At 39.0% G+C, this 22,137-nt stretch overlaps 1 protein-coding gene across 50 annotated transcripts in view; it reads left to right on the forward strand.

Annotated features, from left to right (window-relative positions):
* PHLDB2 (pleckstrin homology like domain family B member 2) overlaps nt 1-22,137 on the forward strand; it is a 230,177-nt gene that overhangs the window by 182,581 nt on the left and 25,459 nt on the right. For 13 of the 50 annotated variants that reach the window (XM_045501958.1, XM_045501963.1, XM_045501990.1 and 10 more), the window contains 8 exons: nt 4,598-4,753; nt 5,681-5,791; nt 8,712-8,801; nt 12,479-12,622; nt 13,244-13,432; nt 15,476-15,616; nt 16,812-16,911; nt 21,315-21,335. In XM_045501958.1, the coding sequence (XP_045357914.1) occupies nt 4,598-4,753; nt 5,681-5,791; nt 8,712-8,801; nt 12,479-12,622; nt 13,244-13,432; nt 15,476-15,616; nt 16,812-16,911; nt 21,315-21,335 (952 nt within the window). Of the gene's footprint in view, nt 1-4,597; nt 4,754-5,680; nt 5,792-8,711; nt 8,802-12,478; nt 12,623-13,243; nt 13,433-15,475; nt 15,617-16,811; nt 16,912-20,082; nt 20,092-21,314; nt 21,336-22,137 lie in introns of those variants that run through there. The other 37 variants (XM_045501979.1, XM_045501977.1, XM_045501980.1 and 34 more) reach the window with 12 other exon arrangements.

A 22,137-nucleotide genomic window follows, 5' to 3' on the forward strand; every position in this document is an offset into this window, starting at 1 on the left:
CAGCTGAATTTGCTGGAAGAAGATAAAACTTCCTGTCCCTCAATGTCATAATTCTCTGGAAATCTTGTGATAAAAACTATTGGGGGAAATAATTGTATTTGTAAAATCATTTTCATTTGCGATTTGTTTGCGTTTATGCCAGTTCACCAAAGAGACTGAGAGACGGACTTTTATATTTGTTTCCTGTTTTTCAACTCTCCTTATTACTGAAGATTTTACACAGTGGCCATAAGACTTTATTTAGAGTCGGCAGCAACTTCTATATTTTGTTCTTCTCTGCCTCTGGTTACCTAGTTATTGCTTTGCCTTCTTTATCAACATGGCTGCACATAACAGTTGGAGGATTTTATTAAGAACCTGGACTCAGACTGATACAAATAATGATGGCTTCATCTAGCCTCTACAGGATAACTTATAAACTTATGTCTGTTCTAAGGATGTTGACTACAAAGGAGGACAGGATGTTCCACTGTTTCAAGGCAGAGACCCCTTCTTCTTCCTCTCCAAGCGGAGTGTAAAATTCGTATTGCAAACCCCTGTCCTTGGGAGAGATAACTGGCTTGTAGTAGTAGCAGGTTCTGTTCACCTGTATTAAGAAGTCTACCGATTCTATTTTACAGGGATGACGACCAGAGTAACTTTTCACCAATCCCATGACCTAATCAGTAAAAAGTTCACTTAGTTCATGAGAAGTCCGTTCATGCTAAGAACTTCCTGTGTTACCACAGCTCATTTCCCTTCAGACTTCAAACACATCAGCATACCACCTCATTACAAAGCTTTCCTGAGGCATTTAAACTAGATCCAATAAAGGTGGTTTTATTACAATGAATTTCATTAGGTGGCGAGTCATACAAAATAAAAAAATAAAAAAGAAGAACATCATTTTCTTAAACCGTGTGTTGTCCCAAATACTTAAGCTGAAATTCTGGAATGATTTTTTGCATACAAAACTATGGATTTATGACTGGACTTCTCCATCTTCTTCTTTTTTTTTTTAATGTTTATTCATTTTTGAGAGTGTGAAGAGAGAGAGAGAGACAGAGCACGAGTTGAGGAGGGAGAGAGAGAGAGGGAAGGAGACACAGAATATGAAGCAGGCTCCAGGCTCTGAGTTGTCAGCACAGAGTCTGATGTGGGGCTTGAACCCATGAAGCGTGAGATCATGACCTGAGCCAAATTCAAACACTTAACCCACTGAGCCACCCAAGCACCCCAGACTTCTTATATCTAATTCCCTGCCTTAGAATCAGAATGCGGTTTCCGTCTCAGTAGTTGTATACATACAACTAGACATGGGCTCACCAGTTGCATTGTTCCCTGGGATGCAAGCATTTTGGAAAAGAAAGCAGAAGTGAAAGGTGTCTTTTGTTTGCCAGGATAAGTTCTACTATCAAACGAAGGAGACACCTGGCTAGGACAGTTTTCAGATGCTTTTGATGATTTACTCAACTGAATGGTTGATTTCAGTCTCTTGATTTAAAAAAAAAAAAAAAAAAAAAAAAAAAAAAAATATATATATATATATATATATATATATATATATATATATACACACAGTGAAATCTATAATTAGGAGACCATTTTTCTCACTGGCTCTACAATCAGTTTCTCCTTTAACCTTAGACAAGTCATTCAACCTCTATGGGCTTCAGTGTCCTCATACTATGAAATGAGGAGGTTGCTTTACTGATTTCCATTGTCTTCCAAATTCCAAAGATGTGCATTTGTTAAAGTGTTTGATTATTGGGCATAAGATGGAGAAATGTTAACAAATCCTGAGCCCCACTTAAATTTGTTTTCAAAGTTGGCCTTGAACTGTCATGAGATTGTTACTGTACCACATACCGTATCTATTCTCTTCTTCTGTCCCTCTGCTAAGCAAAGAAAACATTAAGGTCTGCACATAAACTTCTGCCATATAAATTCTCAAAACAATTATTAGCAAGAAGGAATGGCATTGAATTTTCTTGAGTGCAGCTGTTTTATTTCCTTTCACTCCTGGCCTTTGAGGTTGCCAGCCAGTAGAGATTTGTAATGTTCCTTTTAGAGAGTGAAGTTGAGTTACAATGTTCATTCAAGTAGTCATGGCCTTGACTTTGAGCTTCCTGTATATATTACTCTGTGCTCAATTAAGCTACTCCTGCCCCCAAATTCCATCCCCTGAATTCTTATTCTTATCCAAAATCATTGCAAGCTTTTTTCCCCCACCAAGTTGTGTTTCTCTTACAGTGTAAGTTTACATACACACATTCTAATTGTTTAGATAACTTGATCAGATGATTATACCAGCAGATTCTGAGTGCTCAGCCTAGCTTTAATTTTCAACCTTCCTACCCAGTGTGCTGTTATTGTCATGCAACAGTTTAAATATTTACTACAAATTAGTGGCTCTGTGACCTTCATGGGGTTAAGATAACACATGCTGCATTTTAACCAGATGTGGAGTAAGTGACTGACTGGCGTAGTGTGTATATTGTGAGACATATGCCCACTTCAAGTAAAGATTATTTATATACTAAAAAAAAAAGTTTATGGAATTATTTATCTCAATAATCTTTAGCCACAAACCAAACTTAATGGAAAGACCTTAAAAACTTGGGCATGTATGACCACATGGGTAAATATATTCACTGATGTATTGCTTCAAGACTACAGGTATTTTATTTCAAGACATGATACTTGAGTTCTCTCTTAATTACTTCTATAGTGACTAGATTTGGTCCAAATTCATTAATTCCTTTAGAAGTTGTAAGCATAACATGTCTGATAAATTTGAAATGTCAACCAATAACTTCAAACCAAGACCACTTTCTGTTTGGCCAATTAAAATATAAAAAAGTGCTAAGAAACGCTGAATATATGTTTCAAACTGTTTTTCCTGCTCTTAAGTTTTAAGAATCCACTGTGTTGACATAATAATCTTGTTGCTATAGTGTTGCTTGTAATTGCATGGTAGCTAATAGTCCTTCTATGAATCATCTCCAGAATAAAATTCATTCCAGAAAGCAGAAACGTATTATTCCATTTGATTAAAAGGCTCAATTTTTCACTTACATAAAAAAAGGGGGTGGTATGTTGAAAAACTGATATAAATCTCATTTATCAGATTTATTTATCCAACTCTTTGTGATGTTTTGGTTGAAAAAAAAAATGCCCTGGCTGTTTTACCTATGTAGAGTTGTAAACCATATAGCCTAGCTGCTGTTTCTTTTGGCCATATGTTACTTACAAATTATATATTTTTAAAAAATATTCTATACATACCGCATTTATGGTTTTGTCAAAGGCTCCAAAATTAAGTTTTTTTCATGTAAATTGAAGAATAATTTGTACAACATGAGCCAGACTCTGCACAGATACAGATTCACGTCTGTCTTCAGACATTTCATAGGTTAGGAAATACCTGTCCTAGACCATCTGATTTTTGTGATTTCTGATCTTTCTTAAATGTCTTCAAATTGTTCCCAAATAGTAGTGCTTAACCATTTGAGTGACTCTTTGTGCCTAATGAATGCTGTGGTTCCACTCTTTCCAGTAAAAATCTTTGTAAGCAATTTTATGGGATTCGCAGAAGCCCAGTGTAAAAATACCAACCTCAAACTGTTTCAGTGACTTCTCTTTTAAATAAAATTATTTGATCATACATGCCTATATATATGAAGATAGGTCATATAATATTATAAATAGGTATACTGCATACGTGCTCAAAAATATATGTTTATTCAAAATAGTGTACATAGACTCTACCGAAATATACATTAGAGAACATTTATTGAGAAATTGTAAAAGACAAGAAAAACTAAAAATAAATATGAAGAAGGTCTAATATTTTCTTCTTATACCCCAGGGGATTGTGTCGTGTGCCACTTGGGGCACACATACCCCTCTTAGAGACCTCTAATCTGTATGTGTGCCAGAGTTTGAATCTTTTTTTATAGTCAATAACTTTGGGATCTTGAATTTGATCTCTATGCCAAATTCTCATTTCATTTGAAAATTTGTGGAAAATAGGAGTTTTCTCAAGACATCATGTCACACCTTGGTCAGCAGATAATGTTTAGTAATTTACTGAGTCTTTTTATACTTTAGGATCTATTTTAAAACCACTTAGTTGATTTAAAGCAAGAATTCCAACATCCAGGGGCCCCTGCGTGGCTCAGTCAGCTAAGCATTTGACTCTTGACTTCGGCTAAGGTCATGATCTCACGGTTCATGAGCGCTAGCCAGTGTTGGGCTCTGTGCTGACAGCGCAGATTCTCTCTCTCTCTCTCTGTCCCTCATCTGCTCATGCTCTCTCTCTTTCAAAATAAATAAATAAACTTAAAAAAAAGGAATTCCAACATCCACAGAACAGTCTAAAACTGAGTCAAATAAATGCTCCTCTCCCACCCCACCCCCAGTTCCTTTCAATACCACACTAATGGCCTTGGCTCTGGGATTTAACTCCAAAAGAGAGGATTATCATGTTCCCACCCTGGTCAGTATAGTAATTGAAAAGATATTTTGGACTGTTTGCTTTTAATAATTTTTTCTTCACGTTAAGAAGGCTGCAGCCATCCTGGTATGTCTTGTTTTCATTTTGTTTTCTCCCCAGGATGCTGACCTGTTGGATGTAGAGAGCAAACACTTTGAAGACTTGGAGTTCCAGCAGCTTGAACATGAGAGCCGCCTGGATGAGGAAAAGGAGAACCTGACCCAACAGCTCCTGCGCGAAGTAGCTGAATATCAACGGAACATTGTTACCAGAAAGGTACTTTAGCCAGGCGTCATTCAATGTAAAAAATCCAATTCACCTCTCTCTGTCTACCAGTCTTTATATCTGAACATCTCTGTGTGTGAAACCACACGTGACGCTGGAAAGAGTATGGAGCCTGCCATCGATATACCATGGGGCGCTCCAAGCTAGATAAACTGACATGTGGTCTAGTTATCATTACTTAATGCTACAGATGCATTTAGAAATAATATCTGGTTGTTTCACATGCATGGAAACCAAGGGAGAGAAAATCAGAAATCTAAATATTTGTCTTAAGTTACTTGCTTTTGCAATCATAGTAACTGGATTTAGAATAACTCTGTGAACAAAGCCTATTTTGGAATTGTCTGTTGCCATTGTTCGTAGTTGTCAAGCTAACTGGTAGCTTACAACCATTAGAAATAACCCCGTGGAATGCCATGCACATTGCTGGCCCACCCAGTGGCCACACCCAGAAGTCCAGCCCAGGATTCACCTCTTTTTCCAAAATTTAGACTCACATCCCAGGGCTCGGTACTAAACAATAAAATTGAGGGAAAGGAACATGAAGAAGGTGACATCTTAAGCTCTGAGTTTAAATAAGAAGTTCCATTGTTATTTTTTCCATAAGGCGTCTCCCAAGATGATGTCAAAAATTCATTTATAATCTAAAACAAGATTTCCTGTTGACTTCTGGATTCTTCAAATAGATTTTTAAGTCACTTGGACTATATTGACCTCAGGTAAAGAAAAGCCTTGAGCTTGGGAGGTCAGAGAAACTACCTCACAGTCTCTGGGTAATGATAATCACTGGCTACCACCAACGAAAATGTGGCCGCTGCTGATCCAGTTGTAAACATTTTCCTCCCTTTTCCAGAACATACTGGCAAACTTTTGAATTGTCTAACATGCATCTACATATGATCATGTTTTTCCCTGCAGGAAAAGATTTCTGCCTTGAAAAAGCAAGCCAATCACATTGTTCAGCAGGCTCAGAGAGAACAAGATCATTTTGTAAAAGAAAAGAATAATTTAATAATGATGTTGCAAAGAGTAAGTATTTCCTTTTCAGCTCTGGTTGCAAGAAAACTCAGGTGCCAACTTGGGGAAAGTTGCTTCCTTCAGAGCAAGTACCTTTTACTTGTGAATAGTGAATTATAATTTAAAGAAGCTTTTTAATATATATTTGTATTTAATCCTCCACATTAATAAGCTGATGATCTGTGAATAATTAACTATATAATTCAGAAAATAGGCAAGGACATTTTCCTCATGCTTTTTCCAGTGTGAAAATTCAAATTATGGAAAATATGTACATTTTCTGATTTTCCTCTTTTAAATCGTATTTTTCATCGAATAGGCAGAACATATTCTGCTTTTTTTTTCTTTCTTTTCTTTTCTTTTTTTTTTTTTTTTTTTCTTTTTGCCGCTATCAAATATTTGGCTCCGCTGCTGTGGTATTTTTAACTCCAGTTATTTGCATGTGGCAAATTACCACATTGAGCTTAGTTAGGCTTAATTAACTAGGGAGACATCCTACATGGGTGACAAGATCATCCTCTCCAAAGGGACTGTGTGTTCCCATCTGCCCAGCACCTAAAATGGCCGCATTAAAGGGATTCCTTTGCCCAACCTGCAGCCTGATCTTATGACATAGTCCCTGGCCTAATGTTAGGTCTAAGACGCTGAGAGGTAAAGTTAATGGGGCTAGTCTCAGGACTGAGCCTTGTATCCGGCCACTACCTAGGATGTGATCCTGAAAACATGAGATGGACCCAGAATGGGGTACAGGAGAAAGAATGATGGATTAAGGGATGAGGCTGTACCGTGGTCCCACCTAGAAGAAATGTAGCTGCACTATTTTCATCTTAGCTACTTAGCTATTTTTAGGTTGAAAAGAGAGAGAAAAGTGGTCCTTCACATAGAATTATGAGTTCACTCAAGGTGCCTATGTAGCCCACACAGATCCCTGATAGCTCCCCTCCTCCTGCTTCTTCAGCACCTGGAAATCTCTGAATGGATGTATATTTTCCATCCCTGTCTCCTGTTCTGGGGATGAACTCTGGTTCCACTAACCTCCCCATCACCCTTTGCATGTGATAGTCAAAGGCACAGCTTAAATTAGATAGTGTAATATGTAGTATTTAAGTGGTTTCTGAACCTTTAGGAAAAATGGGGGGAAAGTCTCATAAGAGATAGATTTTTTAAATGGGTAATCACAATCATTGAAATGCCACTTTCTCATTAAAATATATAAAGTATAATTCTATTCTAAAAATTGTGGTCTAAAGGTTATGGTTTATGTGTTCCCAAACTGATCTATAGATACATCTCAATCTTTATAAAAAAGCTTTTAATGTTTATTTATTTTGATGGGGAGAAAAAGTATGAGTCAGGGAGGGACAGAGAGAGAGGGAGACACAGAATCCAAAGCAGGCTCCAGACTCTGAGCTGTCAGCACAGAGCCCGATGCAGAGCTTGAACCTATGAACCATGAGATCATGACCTGAAATGAAGTCAGATGCTCAACCAACTGAGCCACCCAGGTGTCCTTAGATATATCTCAATCTCGATCAAAATCCCAACAGACTCTTTTATAGAAATTGACACAAGTTGATGCTAAAATTTACAATTGATCTGCATTATTTATGAAGTTTATATTTGTGAATTTGCCGGCTCACTAAGATCTATTTGTAGTCCCCAAATCAATACTTGTCTTATGGTTCATTGATGGACATGTGCAGAATGGTGGCAATCTGTAATCACTCAGCATACACCGTCCCAACTGAGGTTGAACGAAGCAACACTCTGCCTTTGTGCTCCAAGTGTCATAGAGTAAAGAGATGTGTCCTTTTTGTGGACACATTTCGTGCTATGTTTTCACATTTTTTGTGCTTTTCATTGATGATTTTGCTGTTTAAATTACCTCCCGAGCATAGTGCTAATGTACTGTCTACTGTTCCTAAGGGCAGGAAGTTTGTGATGTGCCTTATGGAAAAAATGCATGTGTTAAAAGAGCTTTATTCAAGCATGAATTATAGTGCTGTTAGATGTGAGTTCAGTGTTTAGTAATCAGCAATATATCTTAAATAAGATGCCTTTGAACATGAACACCCAGAAAGCAAAATTATGTATTGATCAGTTGATGAAATGATTTTGACCAGAAGCCCACAGTAACCCAACTCTGTCTTTTCGATAGGAACAACAGTTCAGTATTTACTAATGCAGTGTTCACGGCAATGTTATAGAACATAAGAATTACAAGTAATAAGAATCAACTCTGTATGAAAATGCCAAGGGCATAGAATAACCAGAATAACTTTGAACAAGAACCAAGTTGGAGGATTTATACTGTTTGATTTCAAGGTTGCCTCTAAAGCTATATAGTATTTAAAATGATGTGGTGCTGACACACAGCCAGACATGCAGATCAATGGAACCAAACAGAAAGCCCAGAAATAGACCCACACATATACTGTCTATTGATTTTTGACAGAGGGTTCCAAGACAATTAATCCAGTGGGGAAAAGAAAGTCTTTCCAACAAATAGTGCTGGATCAAGTGGGTAAACATGGGGAAAAAAGGAGCGCTAACACGTCTGTCCTCACACCATGCATATAAATTAACTCAAGGCGGATTGTAGCCCTCAACATAAAAATTAAAGTGATAAAGTTTCTAGAAGAAAATGTAGGACTGCAAGTGCACTTCCCTGGCCTTGGGATAAGCAAAGGTTTTTTAAAGAGAGAATGACAAAGGACTTATACCCAGAAAATAACAAAAACTCCTATAACTCATTAATGGTCAATAAACACTCAATAAATAATTTAAAAAAAAAACAGGCAAAAGAACTGAATACAAACACTTCACAAAAGAAGATATACGAAGAGACAATAAGTCACATGAAAAAATACTATCATTAGTCACCAGGGAAATCTAAGATTGACTAAGCTTAATAGATTTTGTGTTCCTTCAGGAAAAAGAAAATCTTTGTAATCTGGAAAAGAAATACTCCAGCCTCACTGGGGGGAAAGGGTTTCCTGTCAACCCCAGTACTCTAAAAGAGGTAAGCTATGATTTTACATGTCCACTCGTATCACCTTGGAAATCAAGAGATGTGCCTCAGTTTTATGTGATCAGCTAAATAGGAAAACGTTCACTTAAGTGACTTAGAAAGCGTTCAGTGCTTTTATGGTTTCCCTGCCTTTTATTTATGCTTTGAAGATTTCAGGGATTATCTTTGTGTCCAATGCAGATGCACTCGGGGTGTGCGTGTGTGTGTGTGTGTGTGTGTGTGTGTAGACTGTTTGACAGTGACATTGTGGGTTAATTTGGAGTTTCAAACAAGTTGGGATTCAAACCAATACTAGTCTTAAATTCTCTTCTCTGCAATTTTCTTTTTCGGTTCCTCCTCTTTCTTGCTTTATGTCTCTTTCTCCTAAGTCTGATAGCACGTGAAAATGCCTCTGCACATTTGATAAGATGGTCTGGTTTCTTCCTTTCTCTGTCTCTTTTTTCCCCCAATGTTTTTTTCTGCTACTTCCCTCTTTAAATTAGAAAATACTATTTACATTAAGCTATATACACTCTTTATTCCAAACATCCACCTTTGAAATATCTTCTTATGGAGCTACACCGCTACAATGGGAGAATATTTTAACTCTAATTTGGTTATAACCCTGACTGAAAAAGAAAATAGTCATTGTTTCTTTAGCATGGTTGACACGCCATGTTGCATTAATTTCAGGTGCACAACACAGTGATTCAGCAAGTTTATATATTATGCTATGTTCACAAGTGGAGCTATCATCTGTTCCAATACAAAATAGTTTTATTTATTTTTATTTTTTCCAGAAAGCTAAAGAAAAAGCTTGCTTCTGTGTAATAACAGAATAAACATTTGTGTAATAACAAAAAACCCCACTTTATTTATAAGTATCTGTTTAAAAGGCAGCAGAGTTAAGACTTCCTACATAGGGAGTAGTGTGTGTGTGTGTGTGTGTGTGTGTGTGTGTGTGTGTGTAGGTATATGAAGTAAATGCTCATCACACAATAAGTATGAATAATGTGTACCTCGGAAGCAATTTGAACTGTTTCCACAAGAGCTTTATTAGCTCATTTAGTTTTGTAGTTCCTCTCTATTATTCAGAACACAGAACTGGCAGATTCCGTGAACAAAGGGTAATAGTGGTTGGAGTATGGTGGAAGGAGAGAATGTCAGTGAGGTGGGTGGGGACCAGGCCTTGTGAGACATGTTAAAGAAATAGGGCGTATCATATATGTCTGGGTTATCACGGAGTGAGTGGTTTTAAGCAGGGAAATGACATTATTCAATGTCCACTTGTTAAATGTCACTCTGGGCTGCTCTTCTGGGTTCTAAGGAGTAGGAGGAGAAGCAGAGGAACCAAGGAAGGAGGTTATTGCAGTGGTACAGGCTGGAAATGCTGGTGGCTTGCCTTCACACCATGGCAGAGAGAGGGAGAGAATTAGCTCGATGTGGATAAATTTTGGAGCAGAATTGACAGTTCTTGCTGATAGATTGGATGTGAGGATGAAGTAAATGAAGGGAGATGTTGGGAATGATGCCATTTTTCCAGTTTGAATAATGAGCCCGATAGTGAGGACCTTTTCCTGAGGTAGTGAAGACAGGAGAAAGCGTAGGTTAAGAGGGAAGATGTGCAATTTGATTCTGGACATACTGAGTTTGAGGCACTGTGGCATCCAAATGAATCAGGCTCTTGGGTCTTTTTGCCTCTTAGTATAATAATAAAATCTTTCCTTTTTTGTTGATGGATTGTTCTTTTTCTCTGCAGACTCCCTGTTGCCAAAAGCCCATTTGGCTTTTTGACTCTTTGTATGTCTCCAACGCTTGTGTTTGTTGAGTAGCTATGTTCCCTTTCATGGACTAAGCTGACTTGGCTCATGGGATGTTTTGAATTTCTTCCTTTCTTCCTCTCTCTCTCTCTCTTTCTCTCTCTCTCTCTCTCATTCACTGCTTCACTCTCTCTCTCTCTATTTTTTTACAGAGTGATTAATTTATATACAACTCTTTTAAACAAGTCCCACTTTTGATGAATGGCATACATTTTCAAAGCAATGAATTAGGTCATATGGTTTATGACGTGTGAAGAATGAAATGTTGGTTTTGAAGCACTGCACTGTCAACTGAGCAAAAGAATAATTTAAAGTGGTGACTCTTCACCCTCATTCATTATCAAATAGAAAATGAAATTTAACAACCCAGTTGTCAACTTCCTTTCTTCGATTTAATCTTATGAAACGTTACATGGTATATATGGCCATGAAGTGCAAGACTGTCCTCAGCAGCATTTTTAAAACTACAGTTTTATAAAAGAGTCAACTTTAGCTTTCTCAAATTGTTGTAATTATAAATTCTCAGTAAAACCTTGCTTTCCGGCCTGAAAAGTTTGCTTCCCCAGCATAATGATATCTTACCTATCCTGGAGCCACTTTTTTTAAAATTTTTTTTTAGTGTTTATTTATTTTTGAGAGAGAGAGAGAGAGACAGAGTGGGAGCAGGGGAGGGGCAGAGAGAGAGGGAGACATAGAATCTAAAGCAGGCTCCAGGCTCTGAGCTGTCAGCATAGAGCCCGACGCAAGGTTTGAACCCATGAACCATTGAGATCATGACCTGAGCTGAAGTCCAGCATTTAACCCACTGAGCCAGCCAGGTGCCCCCCTGGAGCCACTTTTTTAAAGGATTGATGGGCTAATAGAAGAGCCCAAGTGTTAAAGTTTCACTCAATTTTACTTTTAAAAGAGAAATACTATTCTGTATTCTTTATCCTATTTTTTCCAACTGTTTTGTTGGTGTGGTGAAAATCATGATTGGTCGGTACAATTATTTTGGATGAAAATTTATAAGTGCCTTTTCCTCAAATATAAATGGAGGAGTTTTGATTCTTGCAGGTTTTGATTCACAGACATGTTCTCTAACCTGAAGCTGGAACTGAATCATTGAACTTAAAAGTCAATGAGCAATTCTCTGTCCTGGGGTAGAGCTGAGAGTTGGGGAAGCTACCTGGAATTGAAATAGCCTCGAGCTACAACTCCACCTGAGGGTGTGTGTGTGTGTGTGTGTGTGTGTGTGTGTGTGTGTACACATTTGTCTTGCTAGGGAAGGCTCATGAGCGGATGAGTATCCCTTTTATTCTCATTTAGGTGAGATGCCTGAAAGCTAGATTCCATTACAAATAAATGACTGCTTATAAAATGTCTTCATACAAAACCCAGAAGCCCTCAGCCTACTGTTACTCATACTCTAACTCATCGGGAAACAGAAGAAAAGGGGAAAATCTAAAAATAATGATTTGTGGGAAAAGCCCTTGAAGTATGAGTGATTGCACTGTAAATTTTATATCTCAGATTTTCGTGTATGTGATTATTTTAAATGTTGTATAGTGACGCCCTCATTCAGTCAACAGAATGAATGGCTGATACTTCTGGATATTTTGAAATCGAAGGCACGGGTTATTTATAATATAATCATCCTGATTTCACCTCCCAAAAACGTATTTGTAGTGTTTGACGTATCAGTTTTCAAGATTAAGCGTCATAAATCCATTTTAATGGCTGATGATTCCCTTAATGAAACATTTGGTAATACCACAGATATTTGGCTGTGCCGCTCAAAGCTAACTCCATTGTACTGGGAGCATTAATACTCTCGCATGCCTCAGCTTTTGCTTTCTTTGTGTTTAACTTCTGAATTCCTCCTTTTAGGGCTATATCAGTGTAAATGAAATTAATGAGCCATGTGTCAATTCCACGAATCTATCCCCTTCCTCTCAGTTCCCTGCTGATGCTGATGCTGTTGCCACTGGGCCTCCCACAGCTGTGCCGGTGAGCCAGCCACAAAATAAAGAGGTGTGTTGGCATGACATTTCATTCATTCACTGCTTTCCTCATGTCAAAGATTAACCCATGGTTACCTGAAAGGGAAGGTGTGTGTGACCAGTATACATCTGGTTGACCAGCGGGCCGGAGTGATGCCAGGTTTGAAAAATGTACCAATTTGGGGTCCTGTTCTGTCGGCCATGATACTAGAAATCATGAGATGGATGGTACAGAGTGGAGTAGTAGGAGAATTAAGTTCAAAACCATAAACTCTAGATCGTAGCACTCTAACCTGACACCCTTTTCATAGAAAACAAAAAGCCTTCCTAAAATTGTTAGTTTGAATCGCTTTTCCAGTTTGATTTTTTTTTTCTGTTGTGTTGTGCAGTATGGATTTTTTTTTAATATTATGCCTTCTAAAAACATCTGGGGAGGGGCAAATAATAGTAAATTAAAATACCTTCTAATTGATCCAGGTTGCTCGCAGAGTGGGATTTTAACAAGAGACTAAGTTGAAAGATACTGCCCGTCATCTGTGACTTCTTGATTAAAACACAAGAGAACAGAATAATGAGATTATCGATTTCATTTCTTTGTCTAATTCTTTCATTTCATATGGACACATATATACTTTTTCTTTCTCCTATAAAGCAAAGATCACCTGTCTGTTCTGGATTTATGTTTCCTTCCACCCTTTCTCCTCATCCTATCACTCAACCTCCATCAGCCCCTTGGCCCGAAGTCCTGGCTCCATCTGTCGATCCTTTCCCTTTAAATGACACACCTCCTCCTCTACCAGCTAAGAAACACAGAAGGCAGCCACAGCAGCAGGAGCAACAGGTAACTTGACACTGGTGTTCAGAGTTTGAGAGCTTGACCTTGACAACAAGGTTACTTACGTGGAATCTTTCCATCAGCTTTTCCCAATGTATCCTTAAAAAGACAAGTACATATTCCTTTGCTGGGTTTTCTTTTGTTTGGTTGGGTTTTGTTTTTATTTTTTTTAAGGCCATTTAGTATGTTTTAAGGGTGTGGGGGATTGTTCTAAACTTCGACACTTGATTGCCCTCTCCTGACTTTTGATATGTTCAAGCTAGGTATGTTTCATATCCTCAGGCTTCAGTTCCTATTCACCCAAAATACTGCAACTTATCTCAGGTATTTTTCAAAAGGACAATAATTTTTCCATTAAACCCATGGTATAAAAAGTTGCTGGATCAACACAAAATAGTTTTCTTACACATTACTGAAGTCATAATAATAGACATCATGCCCTTGCTATGTGTCAAAATTTGCTGAACATTTTACAAATAAATATCTCATTTCTTGCTTCTACTAATCCTGTGAAATAAGAATTAATTCCTTATTGCCTGAGGTAAATAGCTTGTCTAACGTCACACCACAAAAAAGACATTTGGGTCATAGAAGATTTTTATTGATCACATTTTTAAATAAGGAATTCATTATTATGAATGTCACCCTTCTTCAAGCACATTAGTGCATATTCATGCTTGGGTGTTCAAAAAAAAATCTGTTTTGAGGTTCCTTTCAACTACAATCAAATTTCTATATGAGTTTGGCCCAGAAGATGCTAAGGAATCATAGTCACTAGATCCCCAAATTAGAGGGGCTGTGGTTTGCTATGCCCAGCTGTTACTTTTCTTTCTTTTTTTTTTTTTTTAATGCTTATTTATTTTTGAGAGAGAGAGAGAGAGAGACAAAGTGTGAGCGGGGGAGGGGCAGAGAGAGAGGGAGACACAGAGTCTGAAACAGGCTCCAGGCTCTGAGCTGTCAGCACAGAGCCCGACGCGGGGCTCGAACTCACAAACCACGAGATCATGACCTGAGCCGAAGTTGGACATTTAACTGACTGAGCCACCCAGGCGCCCCCAGCTGTTACTTTTCTTGAAGTTACCTTTACTGCCTTTTACCTTTTGTTAAAGGACTATATCCCCTCACTAGTTTTAGGTTAATAAATATTAACTAGAATAAAGAGATAATTATGAGGTTAAAATGTAGATATTTTTCATGATTGGCATCTTTGAAGATTAATCATAAATGTGGTAACTCAAATTGCATTCGTTTTTATGTGTTTCAAAAGCTTGAGCTTAGTCTAAATATGATCAAACCCTAAGAGCCTTTAATTAGGAATTAACTTTACTGCTCAGTAAGACCTTTTGGGGGAGGCTAAGAAAAATTTGGATACATTTCAAGTTAGCAAAAATTTTGCCTTAGGAATATATACTAAAAAAAATAAAGAAATAGTCAACAGGAGGATTTTTAAATGTGAGGAACTACTACAGGGATTTCTTGACTAGGATCCTTTTTTAAAATAAAAGAGTAACCTAGTAAGATGTCTTATATGGAAACGTTATATGGATTTGGAGTGTTTATATGTAATTAAAATATTCCGACTTTAAAACAACTTCCCTGTTTACTCGCTCTTTCTCTCCATCTTCTTCCTTCTCCCTTTCCTTGTTCTCCTCACACTGGGATCTGTGCCAGCACACAGAACTGTCCAGACAGACAAGGGGAGAAACTGCTTACTTGCTTTGTCCACTGGCTGTTCCGCCATCCACATGGCGGCCATCATAATAATTTGTAAGTTGTCCTGAGGCCCCAAGGCAGCAGGCACTATCTATGAAAGTGAAAGGTGGATTTTTTTTTTAAGTTTCTAGGTCCAATAATAAATTCTTCCAGTGTCTATGTATCTTACCGAATGTTAGCCCTAGTCTGTTAGTGAACACAAGTATAAGCTGATTTTTTTTTAAATTCTGTGTTAAAATTCCAAAACTTCTTTGTGAATGCATACTTCTTAATTTCTTCAGTGACCTGTTCCAATTAGTCAAGTTTTGCTATTCTGCTTTACATTTGCATTTAAAGCATTTTAGAAGTCTGGAAGAAAGGAAAAAACAGCATAAAGAAGGCCTCTATCTGAGTGACACTTTGCCTCGAAAGAAAACCACACCTTCCATATCCCCACATTTCAGCAGTGCTACTATGGGGAGAAGCACCACCCCAAAGGTAGGACGTGGGGTGAACCACGGGCTTCACATCAGTGAGTCTTCTTGTCCTAGCGTTGACCAACGTGCAAAGGCTCTTAAAGAAAATGCTGAATAATAAACCATTAAGTTTGCTTGTTGGGCAGACATATAGCTGTATTGCATTTTCGATCCGATTCAGGGGACACTTGGAATTGTACCCTCCGGGACCCAAGGACCCCGGTCCAGGGTTTTTTTTCCACCACCACACAAGTGGTGGGTAGCATTTGCTTAGGTGACAGATTCCAATGACTGCCTCCTAGTTCTAGAAATTGGAGGATAGACGCTCTGGATTCCAGGAATAATAGCAACAAGTATGTATTGAGAGTCATTTCTATATGCCCGACCCTGGAATAAACCCTTTACGTGGATTGCCTCATTTGAATATCCAGCAGCACTATTCAGTAGAGGTACTCCTTTTCCGCATCGTACTTATGGACAGACCGAGGGATGAGGAAGCAGAGTGGCCTCAGCTGCTTAGCAGTGAAGCTGGACTACGAACCCACACTCAGGTGTCACACTTGAGTCCTCACTCATGTTTTGCTGACACATCCAGAGGGTCGCTGCAGAAAGAGGGGGAGAGGCAGATGAGAAGGAGGTTCCGAGTGGGCCAGGCTTTTGGACCCTTCCCTTACCCTTAATCAGAGTAACTCGGTTTGAATCTATTTTATGAACTGGTGTTCTGAGTATATTTTTTTTACCCTAAGGATTTTCTATTTTGAAAGAGTGCTAAACCCGCTGGGGTAGTTGATAGGTTTCTCCAGTCGCCACGGGGAGACGGAAATGGGTGCACTTATAACGAGTGTAGATCTTCTCTTCTTTGTGCATGATGTGCATGCATTCTTGTCCCTGCATCTGCCCTCGGCTCCTTATGCATGAAGAACTTTGAGTTGTTCTCTAAGGTGGTTTTGGACAGTGTTTCCCCATCTGTCTTCATTTTTGGAATTGCTGCCACTGGAAAAATTACTGTGGTGTTGAGCCTGCCATGGAGCTCCTTGGAAGGGTCGGTGACTGGCCTTGGCCATTGAGTGTGAATAAATGGGATGCATTCGTTCCTCCTTCCTACTTTCCCTGCCCTCTGCGCTTGCATTGGAGCTGTGGAAACAGGGATGAGGCCATGTCCCAAAGGACCATTTGGCCTGCGGTTCACCTGAAGTATTTCCCCCCGGTTCTCACAGGCCCACCTGCCCCTGGGACAGAGCAACAGCTGTGGCAGCGTGCTGCCTCACTCCCTGGCAACCATGACCAAAGACTCAGAATCTCGGAGGATGCTCAGAGGTAAGCACGTTTTGAATCAGACATCATGGCTTTTGTTGCGCATCAGAATTTCTCAGGGAGAGAGAGCAAGAACAGGGTTGGGGATCGATTAGAGAGGAGGTCAGATCCTCAATTTCATTCTTTTTTTTTTTTAATTTTGTTTTACATTTATTTATTTTTGAGAGAGAGAGAGAGAGAGAGAGAGAGCACAAGTGGGGGAGGGGCAGAGAGAGGAGACACAGAATCCTAAGCAGGCTCCAGGCTCTGAGCTGTCAGCACAGAGCCTACTGCAGGGTTCCAACTCAACAAACCATGAGATCATGACCTGACCTGAAGTCGGATGCTTAGCCAACTGAGCCACCCAGGTGCCCCCCTCAGTTTCATTCTTTTTTTTTTTTCAACGTTTATTTATTTTTGGGACAGAGAGAGACAGAGCATGAACGGGGGAGGGGCAGAGAGAGAGGGAGACACAGAATCGGAAACAGGCTCCAGGCTCTGAGCCATCAGCCCAGAGCCTGACGCGGGGCTCGAACTCAGGGACCGCGAGATCGTGACCTGGCTGAAGTCGGACGCTTAACCGACTGCGCCACCCAGGCGCCCCCCTCAGTTTCATTCTTAATGAATCTTCTTGGGGGAAGGATGTATATCTCCTTATTGTTGTACTAAAGTAACTTTTTCTATTATACACGTGGCTGGTACCTTTTAAATATACCCACTGTACTTTATAAATTCAATAGAATTCTTAAAACAGGAAGGCCCCTACAGCATTACTACCCTTCCCATTTGGTAGAAAGAAAAGAGACACCACTGAAATCCAGAGAGATCACCAGGGCACTTAACCAAGCCACTTACCTGGTCTGTGGCTAAGCCACACTGTTGAAACATATGCTCAAGAGTCACTGAGCTGGCACAGTAAATAGAACACTAGTGGCCCTGGACAGAAGTCCCTAAGGCCTTTTAATGTGGTTTGAGCTTTTATTCTATGTGATTGTTAGGTTTCAGGTAGACTTTGATTCTCAGCATCTTTTACTTCTTTGTGATAATAGATTGCATTTATAATGAGGTTGTCAAATAGTCTTTGTGGGGCTAGGAGAAATTACCGTAATGCAGTTCCAGAGGTGAGCTTGTCCTTGAGAGGATTAGATGTGCGTTAACAGTCATCTAGGTCAGTAGCCTATCTTGACCCTAACTTTTGAGCAGGCATGGTGCCAGAGACCAAGAACACAAATGAATGGCACAGTCAGCCCTGACATGCTTGTAGTCCGGTGAGGAAGAAAGACACATAACAGAGGATTTAAATAAAATATGGTAAATGAAGTGATGGAGGAATGCCCGGGATATAAAGGGGGATGCTGACAGAGTGGTGGGCATTCGTGCATTTGTGAGATTGGAACGCTTCCCTCCAAGCAGGCCAGGATTCAGTTCTGAGTGTTCAGCCCTTCTGCCGGTGGTACCAGGGGATAATCACTGGTTTCCTGCCAAAAAAAAAAGGATATAAAAGAGAAGAAATATATATAAATCGGGGTGCCTGGGTGGCTCAGTCAGTTAAACGTCTTACTCTTGATTTTAGCTCAGGCCATTATTTCACAGTTCATGAGGTCAAGCCCCATGTTGGGCTCTGCGCTGAAAGTGTAGAGCCTATTTGGGATTCTCTCTCCCCTTCCCTCTGCCCCTCCCCTGCACCCACTCTCTGTCAAAATAAATAAGCATTAAAAAAAGAAATGTATATACATATGAATTTCAGTATATATAAAATGTGTGTATGTGTGTAATATATATAGTATATCACTTGGATGAGGTTTTTGAATCATTACTAGAAGTGATTTAAGAGTTAATAGAGTCTGTAGTATTCATAAGAGAGGTTTATAACTCATGAAAGGTTTACAATGTTATCATGTGAGTCAAATGCAATTGATTAAGCTTCTCTTATTTTCTTTACTATAATTTCTTAATAAGCTAAAATATCTCTTATGATTTACAAATAATAAACATAAATGAGTCTTGATATTCTGGCTGTCATTCCTCATTGTTCACTTGTGGGTCAAGTCTATTTTCTGTGAAAGCATTTTCCTGTGGTATTTATAGACTTTTTAAACGTATTTTTCCCACTAGCTGAAGACATCAAAGTTTGGATTGGCCACAATGCCCTATTTTATGTGAAAAGTCTTTTTCTTAAAGAATAAGAAAAACTAGACCTTTATACTAAATGGAGAGATTTGTAAATTCAAGAGCTATTAACATTATTATGTAAGAGGATTCTTTTTTTTTTTTTTTTTTAATTTTTTTTTTTCAACGTTTATTTATTTTTGGGACAGAGAGAGACAGAGCATGAACGGGGGAGGGTCAGAGAGAGGGAGACACAGAATCGGAAACAGGCTCCAGGCTCCGAGCCATCAGCCCAGAGCCCGACGCGGGGCTCGAACTCACGGACCGCGAGATCGTGACCTGGCTGAAGTCGGACGCTTAACCGACTGCGCCACCCAGGCGCCCCATGTAAGAGGATTCTTAAGAGAATGTGGTGAAACCAAAGGATGTTTGATCTTTCGTTTTCTGACCTCACTTTGCCCATCAAATGATGGAAATCCCCATGCTAGGTTCCTAGAGGAAAACTGACCCAATTCCCTGAGGTCACATTAGGACGTACTCTGCAAAATCCATTGACTTTGACCTATCTTTCTGCTCTGGTTCTTCATCAATGCCCTTCACTTTGGAGCATCTGGGAAGATGGCAGCTTCATTCTTTCCTGCTGCAGCTCTAAAGTGGGGTTCTTCTTGAAGAGTTTCATGTGGTGCTGTTGAGAGAGCCTCTGAGGAAGTAGAGAACCATCTTGTATGTGTTGATCAAAGCGGACGTGATGTGTCTTATGAAGCCAGAGGAGGAGGGGACAGGGACTGCAGTTCTTAGAGCCACACTGGAGCATAAAGTTGACAGGATTTTCCACGAAGCCCATCCAGGTGGCCCACACAGACCAGGAGGGATGAATCATTATTTCATTTAGAATTGCTTTAGTGGTACCTTGTTGCCTTCAGTAAAATAGCAAACAAGTAAAATTCCATGGTTTTGAACAAATTGCACCTAACACGTTTTCATTACTCAAATTTAATAGATTTTATCATTGTTGGGGGGGGACTTACATAATTAACTTAAATGAACTGTGTTTTTTTGCTGCTTATTCACAATGGATACATCAAGGACAATGGTGTAAGTATAAGCCTTCCTTCGATCAGCACTGTTTTCATAAAACTGACAACGTGAGCCAGGCAAACAAAGATCTTTGAGAGCTGAGTTTAGAGCAAAGAGCCCAGGAACTCAACTCTTAAAGTTGTAATGGTTATTGGCTTTTATACAACTTGTGAACTGGTCCTTTGTAAGCTTTAGAATGAATGAAATCTTTGTCCTTTTGTCTTCTGTTAAATGCAGGGAAGTCCAAGAAAGGTAGGACAACCTCCTTGTGTGGTGTTTTTGTTGCCAGCAAATTAGTGAAAGGTCATTGTGGAGTCATCTTTAAGAAATGATCACACTTGAAACTGTAAAATAGTGGATTTTTAGTCTAATGATCATTCCTTTCACACAGTGGGGGGAAATTGTTGCACAGTTGCTAGAAATGCAACATGAGTGCAGCTGCTGGTCACACACAAGCATTGTATTGTGAGACTCAGCATCGAGATAGAGATAAGAGTAGGCACTGGCATGTGTATAGGCTAAGTGTAAAACATGATGTTCCTCCTTTCCAAAGGCCAGGCATAAATAAGACTGGGAGGAGTCTTATTTATACATACATGGGAGGAGGGAAGGATTCAGGATGCTCCTGCTTACTGACTCTGTTTAAGTCTATTTTAGAAGTAAGACCTCATGATGAGTGAAGACCAGTTTAAATGACTGGTTTGAATAAATATGAGGCTCATTACTGTGGCTACTGGTAGAGATGCAGGATGTCAGAGGACGGAATGCTTATGAAGTGTGATGGACGGTGCTTCAAATAACTGAATGGCAATTTTGTAAACCCTAGCTCTTAAAAACTATTCGTTGCTGTCTGCTTGAGAAAAAGAATTGTCTTATCGTTATGATCTTGTTTTTATTCTCCCTGTTTTCTGGTCGGCAAGTATGTGTGAAAGCTGTTAGTTTCCTTTTTTTTTTTTTTTTTTTTTCACTAACTGTATGTATGTCTCGTGAGCTTGTTATTTTTTGACTTCTCAAGTCCTTCTCTGTACACTCAGATTTAACCTAGAAACGTGAAAACATCTTGCCTTGTTGATCTGGTGTTGTTATTAACACTGTCAATGACTGCATGTTGGAAGTGTTGTATATTTTTCCTGTCCCCTGTCATCCTTTTTTGATCTCGTCTCTTTCTCCCTTTCTCCATCATTCTCCTTCATCCCTGACTCGTCCTGTGCCTTCATCTCCCGGCTGTGGACTATGGTTAGGAAGAATGAATTTCTCAGCAGGTGAGCTATGATAGGCTAACTTGTCAGAAATACTGATTAATTTTATCCTCTTAAACCCAGGTTATAGTTTTAAGTCATCTCATTTTCTATACTAAGCCCAGATAACCATTGAAAATATACAACACACATTGGGAAGAGATTGGCAAGACTATATGTCTTACAATGGTTAACTCACAAAGGACTTTCCAGGTGTAACTGGCCAGAATTCATAGATAGGCAATAATAAAAAATAATAATAATAAAGTAAAAAAGTAATAATAAGTAAAAGTAAAAAAATAATAACAATAATTAATAATAATAATAAATGGGCTTTGCACACCTATTCTACTGGCTCTCTCAGACAGTGAAGACAGTTGAGTTGGTTTGGGTTCTTTGCATGTGCTATGCTTAGCGATGAGCCTCAGATATCATCAGGTCTTACTTCATAAACCTTATAAACATTCCCTCAAATGGCTATTTCTGTCTGGATAGAAAGAATTTAGAGCATTTACAAGGCCCTTTTTGCTTTTCAGTTGCTGTCCCACTGCTGAATGTTACTCTTGCTACATAATGTAAAAACAAAACAAAAAATGAGTAGTCTCAAATATTGGGAAAGTCTCATTTTTCCCAACGCACTTACGCTACCCCATCCCAGACAGTGGATGCATTCCACTTCCTTATTTAGCCACTATAAAGCTGGAATTTACAGATGAGAAAATGAATTGATTCAGTGGCTCTTTAGTTCATGACATCCCTATACTAAATGAATGAGGATCCTGTGGTGATCAGGACACATGTGTCCCCCTCCCTGTTAAAGCTTGCA

Source organism: Leopardus geoffroyi, chromosome C2 (assembly GCF_018350155.1).
Source record: "Leopardus geoffroyi isolate Oge1 chromosome C2, O.geoffroyi_Oge1_pat1.0, whole genome shotgun sequence".
NCBI classification, from domain to species: Eukaryota; Metazoa; Chordata; class Mammalia; order Carnivora; family Felidae; genus Leopardus; species Leopardus geoffroyi.